General features: G+C 39.4%; 1 protein-coding gene across 4 annotated transcripts in view; it reads right to left on the bottom strand.

Annotated features, from left to right (window-relative positions):
- Window positions 1–7,152: 7,152 nt before the first annotated feature.
- Window positions 7,153–15,342, bottom strand: part of RASA2 (RAS p21 protein activator 2) — a 129,114-nt gene continuing 120,924 nt past the window's right edge. For 2 of the 4 annotated variants that reach the window (XM_054480198.2, XM_054480199.2), the window contains exons 20-24: window positions 14,653–14,735; window positions 13,719–13,927; window positions 12,898–13,001; window positions 12,352–12,541; window positions 7,153–10,216 (exon numbers count right to left, since the gene is read on the bottom strand). In XM_054480198.2, coding sequence (XP_054336173.1) covers window positions 10,186–10,216; window positions 12,352–12,541; window positions 12,898–13,001; window positions 13,719–13,927; window positions 14,653–14,735 — 617 coding nt within the window. In that variant the 3' untranslated portion in view covers window positions 7,153–10,185. The remainder of the gene's footprint in view (window positions 10,217–12,351; window positions 12,542–12,897; window positions 13,002–13,718; window positions 13,928–14,652; window positions 14,736–15,342) is intronic. The other 2 variants (XM_054480200.2, XM_054480201.2) reach the window with 1 other exon arrangement.

Genomic DNA, 15,342 nt, shown 5'->3' with positions numbered 1-15,342 from the left:
GGGAGCACGGCAGGTCAAAAGGCAACTTTTGGGGGCAAAAACAGGAATGCCTGTCCTCATTTAGGGCCGCAGGTTTCCAGGCTTGAGGGTGGGCCTTTGCCAGGGAACTGCCCTCTTCTATCCAGTATTTCCCTGTCTCCTGTGTGTATCAGTGACACCCTGTCTCTATTAAAAATACAAAAATTAGCCTGGCATGGTGGTGCATGCCTGTAGTCCCGGCTACTTAGGAAGCTGAGGCAGGAGAATCGCTGGAACCTGGGAGGTAGAAGTTTGCAGTGAGCTGAGATGGCGCCACTGCACTCCAGCCTGGGCGACAGAGCAAGGCTCCATCTCAAAAAAAAAAAAAAAAAAAAGAAAGAAAAGAAATTTCCTTGTGGCATGGGGTCATCATCACAGCGTGCCTCCCATTCTGTACCCTTCTGGCCACCAGGGCCTCGGGCAGGGCTCTGATCTCTCCTCTTCAGGGAGCCCTTTAGCTGTCCATCCCCTACGCCCAGCAGCTTCCCCATCTCCCTCCTCTCAGGTGTGGTGTGGAGGCCACTCCTCCTGAGGCCTCACTATTAGGCCTGGACCCTCCTACTAGGGGACCAGCATGGCTCCTAATATCCTAGTTAGGGTTGGTTCAACCCACACACAGTCTCACAAAGTCACCTTTGCTCCACTGAGCCAGCAGCTCTGAGAAAAGAGGTTTCTCTGGAGCTCTTGCGTGGTAATGCTGCTGCTTTGCTCAGCAGGGTGGAGATTTCTCTGTGTACTTCTCGCCCCTGGTAGGCTTCCACCTGCACGCTTGCATGAGTATCCCTAGCACTGAGCAAAGGTAATAGAGAGGAGAAGTCAGGGGCACAGCCAAATGGAGAACCTGGGGTCATGATGCCCTGATCTGTGAAAACAAGGTCTCTGTAGCTCAGACAGAGCAAAGTGGAGTTCCCCTTGCAGACAGCTTTGGATCACCCGAAAATAAAGCCTGGCACTCACCAAGCACCTGCTTGTGTGCTCAGGGACCTAAGCTGTGTGACTCTGTTTATGTTCCACACACCAACTCTGAGGTCAGATATCGTTATCATTCCCATTTGATGCTTGGAGACTGGGGTTTGCAGAGCTTAGGGAACAAGGCCAAGGCTGCTCAGTTGGCCAGTGGCACCAGGTCTGTCCCTTAGGCCTGTGTGCTCTTAACTGTTGGATATACTAGGCACTAGTGACATTTCGGACCTGACACTTCTTTGTGGTTGGGGTCTGTTGTGTACCTTGTAGGATGCTTAGCAGCATCTCTGGCCTCTACCCACTAGATGTCAATAGCAATTTCCTAGTTGTGACCAACAAAAATTTTTTGAGGCTGGGCATGGTGGCTCATGCCTGTAAAATCCCAGCACTTTGGGAGGCCAAGATGAGAGGATCACACGAGGTCAGGAGGTCGAGACCAGCCTGGCCAACATGGTGAACCCCCTCAACCCCTACTAAAAATACACATACACACACAAAAATTAGCCAGGCGTGGTGGGGCATGCCTGTAGTTGCAGCTACTTGGGAAGCTGAGGCATGAGAATCACTGGAACCTCGTAGGCGGAAGTTGCAGTGAGCCAAGATTGCACCACTGCACTCCAGCCTGGGCTACAGAGCGAGACTGTCTCAAAAATTAAAAAAAAAAAATTTTTTTTTAGATACTGCCAAACGTCCCCTGGGGGCAAAAACCATCCCTGGTTGAGAACCACTGTTCTAAGGTGGTCTAGGTATTACTTTGTCACAGGCAGAGCCAGTCTTATAAAGAGATGGAGCAGCCAATGGCTCTCAAAGTGTGACCCCCAGTCAAAACCCCCACAGGTTGAGTTAGCATCAAGGGTTTGAAGGAGGGCTACCTAAGTGTTTTGGGCACCTCTTATGAGATTGGGTGTCTGTCTCAGGCCTCGTAGTAATAATAACATTTATTTAGAATTTATTATGTGCACTAGTTCAGCAGAGGGCACGATAGCACTGATCCTCTAAGCCCACCTATGTGGCCTAAGAGTGGCCCTGGAAGCCCTGAAGGAGGGTTGTGGGGTCTGAGGCTGGTGCAGGCCAGGCCTTCCCACGCTCTGTAAGTGGCTCTTGTGCCTGAGGAGCCCACACAGCCCCCACCTCCAGGCCATTTTGTCTTCTTAAGATGACAAGTGAAGGGTTCCAGTGGAAAGGAGGCCAAAGGACAAGCTCTTCCTCCCACCCCCAACCCTGTGGGGCTGGTTGTATTGGAATTGCAGGAAATTGTAGGAAGCCTGGGTCTGGTTTGAGAAAACACCTCTTGAACTATGACTGGAAACGTGAACTCCATCCCCCTCCCCGCCACCCCCTGCTGTTGTTAGGGTGGCTGAAAAACAAAGGTTAACTGAATGTTGGCACTTTCACTGACTGCTATATAGACTTTAGGAATTTAGGGTACGCAGGTGATATGATTTGCTTCCCTACTATGCTTTAGTGGTCTGTTGGTAAAAGTTTTCACATATTTCTCAATATGTGGATAAAATGTTTCAAATAGAGTGATTAGATTTAAGCATTTCTATCTCATAACTGAGCAAATCTCTACATTCCCTTAAGCATTTAAATAAAATAAAATGTTTTGAAACTTTCCAAGATACAAGTAAATAGAGCATTTACTTATAAAAATTTGCTTGAGATAATGATTTACTTTATTTTTTGCTGCAAATGTTTTTGAAACGTAGCATTTTTGTTTTGTTTTCTTTTAAACCACCACATGAAAAAATCCAATTGAGTCTCCAAATGATGGTTACATTCTTACTGGCCACACGTTTTAATTTTTTCCATGTTCCCTATAAACAGTGGGAGGGGTAGACGAGTGGCTGCCCAGCCAGAGGAGAGAATATCTGGATCTATGCCGCACACTGGAAGGGCCATTATCATCCAAGATGTGTTCTGTGCCAACAGAATGCAACTGTCAGTCTGCTCCTTATTTGAGCCATAAGGCTGCTTTTTTTTTTTTTGTCCAACCCAGGCTAGAGTGCAGGGATAAAATCTTGGCTCACTGTAGCCTCTGCCTCCTGGATTCAAGCACTCCTCCCACCTCAGCCTACGGAGTAGCTGGGATTACAGGTGTCCGCCACCACGCCCAGCTAATTTTTGTATTTTTTGGTACAGATGGGGTTTCACCATGTTGACCAGGCTGGTCTCGAACTCCTGACCTCAAGTGATCCGCCTGCCTCAGCTTCTCAAAGCGCTGGGATTACAGGTGTGAGCCACCGCACCCGGTCAAGGCTGCTTTTTGTCCATACACCTTGGCAGAATGGGTGCTGGGTTCATTTCCCACATCAGGCTCTTTCATTGGTTAAGCCAAAAATCTCAGGAATGACCAGGACTTTTCTGGGGGAAGCATTACAATACATTCTATAGGGTCAAAGATGCTGCTAAATTGGTCCATTGTCATGGAGTTTTTGGGGAAGGCTGGGAACATCCTCTCAGGAAGAGTCCACTGGAGGAATTATCGAATGATCTACACAAATAATTGGGGGGTGGGAGGGGCCCTAGGGGTTGTCTGGGCATTGAACTTGTGAAAAATCCTCAGGTCCCTCTGGTCCAGTCCCTAGCTTGACCCAGAGCAGCTTGAGGGCAGCATCTTAGGGCCCCTGGGTTTAGCAGGGTATGTAGTGTGTAGCAGGGGCCCGATACTTTTTCTAGACAATATAATCTTTAAAATCTTACATGTGTAAAGACACACAAACCCAAAGAGGTTATTTAACCAAGATCATAAATGTAGTTTCTAGTTGAGTCATCACTGTTAGCCAAGACCTTGCTTGTTCCACCATTAGCCACAGTAAGTTATTCCTTCATGGAATGTTTATTGCGCCTTTTTGCGACTAAGAGCAAGGGTTGTAGGGTATAATAAAAGCCCTTCCCTATCCTTGGAGTCATTTACAATCTGGTGAGGAAGTTATGATAAATGTCTAAAACCGGGTAAAATACGTGCTGCTACTAAGTGATTTAAGTGGACCTGGCTATCAGGAGTCATTAACATGGACATAGATACAACACATAAAATCCTGCTCCTCCTATAGTCTTTCCCATCTCAGTGAATGACCCCTTTTCTTCCAGTTGCTTAGGCTACTGGATCTTCCCAGACTCCTTTCTTCCACATTCTGCCTGTCAATAAATCTTGTTGGCTCTACCATCAAACATAACAAGAACCTGACCACTCCAATCACCCATGGCGCTCGCTATCACCATCACCCCTCACCTGATGACTATACTGATCTACCCTGTCCCCTCTTCCTCCTATGGCCTCCTTGAGATGTTTCTCAACATAGCAGTCAGAGCAATCCAAAAAAGGTAAGTGAATCACGTCATTGAGCCACTTGACCTCTCCATCACCCAGGTCTCCTGTCTCCCATTCCCTCTCACTCATCCTGCTTCAGCCACACCAATCCCCTTGCTGTTCTTGAGTATACTGTGTAATTTTATTTCTTCTTCCTATGAGGATCTTCCCCTCATATCACATCACTTCACTTCCTATCCACATCACTTCCTTCCTCACCTTCTTCAGGTCTTTGTTGAAAAATATCTCCTTCCTTGACCCCTCATCCTATGCAGCACTCCCTGTCTCTTTCCTGCACATTACTTTGCTCCATACCACCATCTGACATATTTTACTTTTCTTCAATTTCCCAGAGTACAAGCTATAAGGGACCAGTGATTTTTGCTGTATTCTTACTCCTGACACATAATTTTGATGGCAGTTTATTACTAAGACTTTAGGTCAAGATTTGGAATTTACTTAAGCCTATATTCCTGTGTTTTCCAAGCTTTAAAAGCAAATGTCCCACATTAACACTGAAACCTCAGGCCCCAAAGGTCTCCAGGTGAGAATTATGGCCTCATCTATACTCTCTCTCAGTGATGATTTTGTTGACCTTTGTTTTTCGTAGTTTGTATTATAAAATTAGGTGATATTCTGCATTTCCAAATGTAAAATAATATTGACAATGTCTTTCAAACTACATTCTGACTGGGCAAGGTGGCTCACACCTATAATCCCAGCACTTTGGGAGGCCGAAGCGGGTGGATCACCTGAGGTCAGGAGTTTGAGACCAGTTGGCCGACATGGTGAAACCCCATCTCTACTAAAAATACAAAAATTAGCCGGGCGTGGTGGTGGGCACCTGTAATCTCAGCTACTCGGGAGGCTGAGGCAGGAGAATTGCTTGAACCTGGGAGGTGGAGGATGCCGTGAGCCAAGATCCCACCACTGCACTCCAGCCTGGGCGACAGAGCGAGACTCCACCTCAAAAAACAAAAACAAAAACAAAAAAACTACATTCTGATGCAGATTCTGAGGTGTCTGTCTAGGGATCATTTACCTCATTGCGCACGGGGAACCATTAAAATAATGGTTGCTCCTTTAACTCTGCAGGCAGTGTGGTCTTCATGGTTCTGGATGGAGTTGAGAAAAATGTTAAGTTTGGAAAACAATGTTATCTGCTCTAGACAACAGAATTCTTTCTTGATGAGTAAAATTTATGTATCTAAGACTGAACTCCAACTCAAAAAGCAGATCAATAAAAAGCACAAAGGCTTTGCCTAACAGTACAAAACAAAAAGGGTTTGAAATATAAGGCAGAAAAGTGATGAAATCTTAATAGTACTTTAATTAAACAAGTCACATCTCTGCTGTCAATATAAAAAATAGGCATAAGCTCAAAATATGACGGCAAATGGTGTCCCTAAACTATGAAGTCAAATGGCAAAATGGTAAGCCAAAGAATGAACTTTTTGGCCACAAAAGAGCAAACCTCAGGTGAAGGTATGTATGAAGAATTAAGACCAAAGATCTCTGAATATGGTCAGTACCCAAGACAGGTTATTCTCTGAAACATTTCCAGAGGAGTTCCGTACTTGCCACTGGAGTAGAAAAACATATACCAGGAGTGCCAAAGTATGTCTTGTTTCTTATTCTTGTGTAATAAAGGGACTCTGGCCCTAGGTGTCTCTCATTTTGGAATCATACAATTTGAAATAGCAGTATGGTCCCCTCTCCCTTAAATACCTAGTTTACTTCTATCGTAGACTAGAACCCTAAATCTGATGCTTTTCACAAGTTCTATTCTATACATGGGCTAGTATGAGAGGAATTCTAAAGTTTCAATAAATATAGAGATTCAGAACCCTATCCTTTCCATTTTGTTAACCTTAAATTCCTCTGGAGCCCAGGGGCTTTGTTTTATAGAAGGGTTTTTTAGGGATGCTATTATAAAAGGGTTCAGGCACAAATCAGGGAGGATCCTGGCTTCTCTTGTTGAGGGCACAAGTTATACCCACTAACCTGGTCTCTGGTGCTGTCACCAGAGATGTCTCCAGGCATCTCAGCAAAATGGCAGAACACGGGCAAATTCTAACATCCTGAAGGATGATGCACTGAAGGTCAAGCTATGGAGTAGGTTAATCTGCAGGGGTCAGTGCAGGGCCTGAGTAACCATAGGCTCTGAAAGAATTCTTCTTTCTACTGTTCTTTAAAAAGTCAAACATAGTCTGGAAAACTCAGCTTTAAACTTCGTCTAGACACAAGTGAATTATATTCCTCCATGACAGTTGTACATGGCTCTAGGGAATGACAGGAGCCTGGCAAGGTGTTTTGAACACCATGGGTCCTCAAAACAAGTCTGCTTAATGAATGAACATATAAGAACACAGCCCATTAGAGGCCAGGCATGGTGGCTCACGCCTGTAATCCCAGCACTTTGGGAGGCCGAAGTGGGCAGATCACAAGCTCAAGAGATACAGACCATCCTGGCCAATATGGTGAAACCCTATCTCTACTAAAAATACAAAAACTAGCTGGGCATGGTGGTGCACACCTGAAGTTCCAGCTATTGGGGAGGCTAAGGCAGGAGAATTGCTTGAACCCGGGAAGTAGAGGCTGCAGTGAGCCGAGATCATGCCACTGCACTCCTGCCTGGGGAGAGCAAGACTTTGTCTCAAAAAAAAAAAAAAAAAAAAAAAAGAACAAACCCATCAAAAATCAGCCTAGTTAAGTGCAAGAAAACTGAACACTTTTCAGATTGCATCATTCTTACTGGAGACTTCTCACTTCCACAGTTCCCTTACTAATAGGAAAAGTATAATAATTTTAAGAAGAAATTACTAAATCAGTAAGAAAATACAGTCTCACAAAGAACAGACAGGCTTCTTGTAATTTATTTGAGTTATTTCCAAGCGACAGTTACAAAAGTTAATTTTTATAATACTCTTGATAAGAAAATAAAATTTAAATAAAAATACATTCTCAACAATACAACATGGTTACACAAATTCACTACATTAAGTTTTGATAACTTACATTTTCAAACTGGGTACTGTAAAAACCGATATTTACTAGCAACATATTAATTTCCAAATTAATAAAAATGGAAGCAGATAATGTCAACCAAGATTGGTAATTTAACTCTAGAATGAGTCTTGCATTTTTCACATACTGTAAAAACACCTAAAAGGCTATGCAGAATTCTGTCTTTACAGGATGTACCGTTAGAGCAAATTAAGGTGCTTTCACTTAATAAAAAGATCTGTTTTTCAAAACCTGGCATAAATGAAATCAGGCTTCAGAAACAGAAACAAAAGCCATATTATTCGTCACCTTTTTTTGTTTAATTAAAAAAAGCCTAGTTTTCACACTTACCCATTACCCGTGATATTAAAAACAAGTTTCTTTGGCAAATAAAATAGTTCAATTTGATAAATTATATTCCTGGGAGTAAAAATCTTTGCTATTGCCCATCATCTTATTAAATGAATATTAAAAAACAAAGCTAAACAAAAACAAAACAACAACAAAACAAGCAACAGATCACACCACAATTTCAACTGATGGAAATGGCTAAACTACAAACCAGAACTGGCATTTATGGCAAATTTCCCCATATCATCCTTTTCTTTCTTTCCTGGAGTTTTTAGGTTTTTAGGATGAAGTGAGCTGCCTTGTATATTTTCAAATGTGGAAAAGGTAGAGAAAGAATATCAGGTAGTAAAAATTAAAACATTTGTAAGTAAGGGCAGAGGAATGAGGGCCCTGGAAGCAAATTCCTTGGTTGTCTTAGGGTCCTACTTACATGGTCTCTTATTTCAAAAGACTTTCAAAGAAAAATAATTTAATTTCACATTACTTCTTTTTTAGGCTGTGCCAAGTTGGTTAATTCCAGTCAAACTGGCTGTTTAAAAGTGTCATATGAAGAAAAGAACTAGATGGCTGAACTCTCCTCCTTTCAAATCCAGAGTTATATATGCACACAGCCTTGGTCCCTGTGATCATGCCATGATCTTTAAAACAATCACAATTGGGGATTTGGTATTAGAAATGCTAGATGCATATTTCTTTGGCCTTAAAAAAAATAGCAGAGTACTAAAAAGCCACTAAAGAATAATGACTGGTACCTGGCAATGTTTACATGTTCTTCGCAGGTAGACATTTCAGAGACTCTTAAAAGGAATTTTAATCTAAATGCAATTTGAGAATAAGAAATTTATTAAATGGCTAAATTCTTTCAAATGTATAAATCAGTGTAGTTTACGGAATCTACAAGCTTATAAAATTTAAAGGACTCTTTCAAACTTGTCTTTAAAATAAGCTGGGAGTAATAATCTAGCATAATGCAGACTTAAACGTAACTCATTGATTTTTACAAGTCATTTAGAGAAATACATTGCTCAGTTATATTCTTTTATGGAACAACTTTGATTGTATGCCAGTAGTCTTTAAAAATAATTACCTAATAACAATATAATTTAAAAACGATTACCCACCAATAACAAAATTGGCAAAGTATATCGTGAAATATAGCTTATGCTCAGGGAAACAAAAAAAGTACTACTAGCAGACTTACATTAATAAGTCACAGTTTTGAACAGAAACATGTAAATACTCCAAGGTTCAAAGTACCACATTTAGAAAATGTTTTGAATTAAAAAAGACAAAATAAGAGTACCATGGTTTTTAATACTGATGAAGCAAAGTGTATCCTCAACTTCAAGGTGGTAACTTGCTTCGACTGCTTATTTACAGTTAGGGTTTTTAGGACAAAAGTAAATTTCTAGGGTAAAAAAGTCTTCAAAGAGTTGCTTGCCCAAATTCCATTTGGCTAGCAGGCAATAAGGAAACAGCAATGAAATATAAACATTTTCAGGAAAGCATTATTTTTAGACTTAAACACTGATCATTCAACTGATCATAAAGATTAGATACCATGGAGTATCTAAAGTATAATCTGGAGCAGTCCAGATTATTAAAGTGCGCCGAGTGACTGTTCTCGAGTAAGATCAGAACCGAACACTATGAGGAGGGCATCCTTATGGTGGCCCTTATTACAACATGAAATAGCGGGTGAAGTGAAGTGATTTTCCCACCACCTTCATTCCCTGTTTACTTTCTTTTTGAAGAGATGTCCTTAGAAGTCATGTTAAACTTTCAAATCAAGAAAATGAGTACCTGGTATTTAAAACAATGAAAACAATTTCAGTGGTCTCATTACTTCTTTTGCCATCACTGATCCCAAATGTAAACAAGATGCACACAATAGCACATATTCCCTGATTCCTTCTGTCTTGAGTTTTGTTTACATCTTTAGGCAAAAGGATCTACCAACTTTCAAGGATGCTCTGGCAGTTTTCTAAAGTTTCTATCACTGTCTTGAATCGAACCTGTAATGACTGATGGGCCAAAGGAAAAACATTTCCTATTTTTTTTCTTTTTTAAAGCGGGAGGGTCTACATGGCCTAAATGAAAAGCTCTGAACTGTCATGAATTGGAATTTTCTAGTAAAACACAATGTTGGCAGTATAGAGCAGGCACTGATGGTAGTGAAAACAAGTCCACAGAACAGAGTGTTACAAGAAGAGATGGTTTCTTGCTACGGAGGAGTTCTCCCTTTGTTACAAAGCTTTTCTAGGAAGAGTCTTTCGATTAAAAAGAAGTTGCAGAAACATGGATTTGGTCACACAGGTATGAAGGGAATCTTGGGCTTTAAATTCTCTAGTAATACATCAACACCAGGATTCCCAAACAATTAATTTCAATTATTAAATATTAAATACAATGTGGAGGCAGATGACATTGAAGCGGATGCTCATTCTTAAATACTATGAACAAAATATATGATGAATTGAAAAGCTCCAAGAAAAATAATATTTTCCAGTTCTTCTGAACCAATCTGTTAAACTCTAAGATGCTTTCCCAACAATTGGATTTTCCCTAGAGAAGAAAAAAAGTCATTTTTCAAAATTTAAGAAATACAAAAATTTAAAGGGTGACAAATATATAATCCATTAAGTATTTAGAATTTTCCCTGGATAATCTCTCATGCCAAATCTTGTTTCATTAATTCAACGAGTACTTACTGACCACCTATTCAATCTTAGACCCTAGTGTAGAACTTAAAGATAAAGTAGTAAACAAAACAGACCAAGAAAACCCTTGCCATCATGGAACTTACACTCTGGTACAGGGTAAATAAAATTAGTAAGATATTTAGTACAGTAGAGGTTGATATTTTTTAATAAAGAAAAATAAAGCTGGGAAGTGGTATGGTGTGTATGGGTATGAGTGGAGAGGTACTATTTAAGAAAGAATGTCTGGGATCTCATATGGAAACTTCCCAGGGCTCCAAGGAAACTGGATTACTACTGTTGGAAGGAACCAATTACATTAATACAGAAAAGACAGGATTAGGATGCTTATAATAACCTTTCTAATTGAGGCATCTATCTAGGAAGAACATATAAATATTTATACCTGTCAAATTGATTTTTATTGTACATGAATAAAAAATATAATTATTAATACACATACTTTTCAAAGAATATTTAAAGTGGTAGGGCCAGGATTCAGAGCCCTAGTCAGCTGTGTGACTAGTCAGCTGTGTGACCTTGGGCAAGGCATTTAGCTTCCCTAAGCCTCTGTTTCTCTAGCTGCAAAATGAGGATAAAACCAAATTGGGCTGATTTGAGGATCAGTGAGTGTTCACTGTGGCAAACACTGTTACTTGCTGGCCCAAGATCCATCCCCTCCCTATCCACTTCTTTGTAAACGGACCCTGATTCTGCTCTAACATTGGGCAGCCATGTGTTTCAGGGAAAGCTGGGGGTAACTCTAGAGAAGGTTCCTTTCTCCTAGTACGGAGAAAACAGCCTTTTCTGCCTCTGGATGCTATCATATAAAAATGTGGGGCTCTGAATTATTGCAGCTCATCTGTGACCATGAGGGAACAAGCCTGAGGAAGAGAGAAATCACCTTGTTGAGGCTGGCTGAGTGGCAGGTGTTCCTCGATGACAGTGCCGAGCTGCTGAATTAACCAACTGCAGAAGTTAACTACTTAATTTGCAAGAGTAAATAGTTTTATTGTTTAAGCCACCTCAATTGGGACTTCATTAACTTGCTTCTAAAAGCAATCTAAATAAGCTGTAAAGTACTAAGCACAGTGCCCCTTGGTAGAGTAAGTTCCCAATAAATGCGAGTTGTTGCTGTTGTTATCCATTGCAGTATCCATCTACACCTGAAGTGGTCCAAAAAATCAACTATAAAATACTTCTAGCACTTTTACAGCTTATTTTTTTGGGGGGTGAGTTTTGTGAATTCTTATTATATACTGTAGAAGGAGGATCAGTAAAAACAAAAACAAAACGAAAAGCTATTAAGTATTCAAGAAATGAATTACAATTGAACATAACATTAAAACTGGTGACAGGCTGGTAGTGTTGGCTCATGTCTGTAACCTCAGCACTTTGAGAGCCAAGGCAGGAGGATTGCTGCAGGTCAGGAATTCAAAACCAGCCTGGGCAACATAGCAAGACCCTGTCTTTACAAAAAATAAAACAAATAGCTGGGCACAGTGGTGCACACTTGTAGTCCTAGCTACTCAAGATGCTGAGACGGGAGGATCGCTTGAGCCCACGAGTTGGAGGTTACAGTGAGTTATGATCACACCACTGCACTCCAGCCTGTGTGACAGGGCAAGAAACTGTCTCCACAAAAACTAAATATATATATATATATATATATAAAATATATATTTATATACATATATCATATATAATTTCATATACACATATATGAAATTAAAAAGTCGATAAAGTATAGCACCAACACAGTGAAATGATGGCTAAACTGCACTTGATCTTAGCCAAAAGGCCGAGAAGCGATGATGATGGCTAAACTGAGCAACACAAAGAGCACTTTGAGTTTGAGAGGCCAGGGCAACTTGCACCAGAGAATGGCCCTGAGCTGGATCTTGACAGATGTGGGTGAGCAGGAGGTGTGACGATGGGGCAGGAGAGGCAATCTCAAACTCTGTTTAAAAATATGTTTACAATAGCTTAAAAATTACTCACTTGCTCCCATATTTTGCACTACTGGATCTTTTCTTCCTATATTTTTCATGAGGTTCATCCAGCTTCTCAATTATGCTTTTTATTTGCTGAATTGTCTTAAAGGTTGTTACAGAATCCTCGATTACAAAGTTAGAATAATCATCAGGCTCTTTCTGTGGTCCTTGATAGACTGCAATAGTTCCACAAGCCTCTACAAAGAGCAGGAAAATAAATCTCTGATCAGACAACTAAATTCTATAAATGCAATATGTAGTACAAATAAGAATTTTTCAAGTGTCTTATGCTGAGGGGATTTCCCTTGGCAGAGCCGAGATAACTAAAATATATACATTTTATTTATTAGCATCATCATCACCTTCATGCAAAAACAGTATTTTTACTTCATGAATGTCAATGAAAAATGCCTCTCTGTGGATTTGTCAACTTTCAATAAATAACATTTTGGTAAATCTATGAGTATTTTCAACTTTTGTATAATGCTAAAGCAATACTTTAGGAATTGGTAATGAAAGATTATGGTTATATAAAAATAGATTGTGTATTTACCTTCCATCTTCTGCAGCTTAAGTAAACTGAGGGTAAAAAGGGAATAAATTCTTTCTGTTTCTCTGTCTTCATCAATATCTATTTGGATGTCTGCAGGGACACCTCTATGGTAAAAATAAAAAAATAAAGATATTGTACAAATTTTATTTTGTTAACATGCCAAGGACTTCTGATGGTTTCAGACTAAAAATAGAACCACAGACTTTTGCAGAAGGAAGTCTGGAAATTTAGTTTCATTTGACAGTTAAAATAAAGTGGGGCCAAGGAGAGGTTTGGTTGTTATGTGACTCTAATCAGAAGGAGGGAAATTTTAAAGTAAAATCATTTCCACAACCTATGCTTCATCACAAAACATTATTATTTAAGTCTACAGAAATACAATGGTTGTTCCATACAATTAGAAAGAGAATGCTAAGGACCCTTCTTTCTTGATATCTTGGTTCAAGCTCAGGCTTCTATTTAAACATTGCCTTAAAATTTTTTAACTTGTGCAACCACTATTAATTTTAGAACATTTTCTTCACTCTTAAAAGAATCTCGGCATCCAATAGCACTCCCCATTCCTCCCTTCCTATCCCTTGTAACCACTAATCTACTTTGTGTCTCTATGAATTTACCTATTCTAGACACTTTATATCAATGTTATCAGATAATACGTGGCCTTTATGACTGACTTCTTTCACTTAGCATAATTTTTCAAGGTCCCATCCTTGTTGTAGCATGGATCAGTATGTCATTCCTTTTCATGGACAAATAATATTAACATTGAATGGATATATCAAATTTTGACACACTGCTTTTATAATCAGAAAGAAACTTACGCAGTACATGGCTTGCAGCCGAGAGTGTTTTCACCGGTCTCCTGACAGCAGAGCCAATTTCCATTTAGATACACAGAGGGATGATAAAAACTGAGCCTGTTTTGATTGCATCGGCTCACCCTGCAGAGTACGTCTATCCATTCATTAGCTTCTACACAGTTATTTGCCTGGACATAGAGTGGTTTCTCCGTATGTATTACTTGGAACATCTTCATAGGCAATTAAGATAAAAAGTTAGTGACAAAAGTCCAAAAACCAACACACAGTACAAAACAGAAGAAAAGTACCTAAAGGAATCTAGTTTGCTTGGCTAGACAACTGGTGCTAAGACGTCTTAGAAATTATTATGTTTCAAGCAAGTTAGTCCCAAGCATAATCTGAATCACATGGTACTAAGCAGTACAAAAGAATGTAAGTTTTAGAAGCCACACATATCCAAAGGAATGGACTATCATATAGATAAGAATAAAGGGAGGGAATTGTTAATGGAAGAAAAAGTATAAAGAAAAAGCAGTAGAAAAATATTTAGGAACAAGGAAATCATCCTGGTTGGCTTGAGTGTATCGTATGCACTGAATGGGAGCAGAAGACAAAGCTGAACAGATAGCTTGGGACTGTATTACTTAGAGACTTGAATATCACGTACAGCAGTATAACAGGGAAATCTTGAGAAAAGTATCTTTAACTTAACAAACTAGGCAAGCTATATGAGGCATCAACAATAAAGGACAATTTCAAGACAGAGTTTGAGCTAGCTATTTATGAACTATTAATGATTAATGGTAAACAATCCAATAAACAACCTCTTGAAAATTTGAATACAAATATCTAATAGGTGATACAAATACAAGGTATTACCAAATACTTTGAAATACAAATACTTAAGTAATATATGCAGTTTAGAAAGCTTTAAATATTTATTTACATAACTTACATTTTTCTTGTTGAAAGAGCTCTCTTCCAGTTTTTCCACAGCAAGAATGTTTTTTACTGGAATTGTGTAGATTGCGTCTTTGCCTAAATAATAAAAAAAGTAAAACAAAATTAAAGTAATTTCCCTCAGAATTATAAAGACGAGAGGTTAATTCTGTAGGGTTTAAGCTCATCCTCTTGATGGTAGGAGTATAAATAACCTACAGAAGACTTACAAATGGCATATATATAAATATTTGTTTCATGGAACAGATGAATTTTGATTGTCTTCTAAAGTGACTACCACTTTCCTTTGCCATATAATATTAAAACATTTTCAAGGAAAAATCTGGGACTAAATTTGATCTCTGTGTAGAAAGTAAGAATGTTACAAAATTTTATATATGGGGACTGAAAAAATAACAGACTCAGCAAAAGAGGCCAACTCAAAACTTGCCAAGACAAGGACTTGTCTTTCATGGAGGAGTTACTATGTAAGCAGTGACTATGACTACCTACGTGCATTTTTATATTTTTCTAACCTAAATTTAATGAAGGGATTAACCCTCAAAACAATATTTCTAAACTGAAAAACTGTTCATTATTATCCCATATGGGTTGATCAGCCACCTGATCAAAAGCTACAAAATTTAAGAGATATACGGAAAAAAAGTAAAAATCTTATCTGGTAGAGTGAATCCTTAACCTAAGA

This window comes from Pongo pygmaeus, chromosome 2 (assembly GCF_028885625.2).
Source record: "Pongo pygmaeus isolate AG05252 chromosome 2, NHGRI_mPonPyg2-v2.0_pri, whole genome shotgun sequence".
In the NCBI taxonomy this organism is placed as follows: Eukaryota; Metazoa; Chordata; class Mammalia; order Primates; family Hominidae; genus Pongo; species Pongo pygmaeus.
This window is presented reverse-complemented; position numbering and strand designations above follow the sequence as displayed.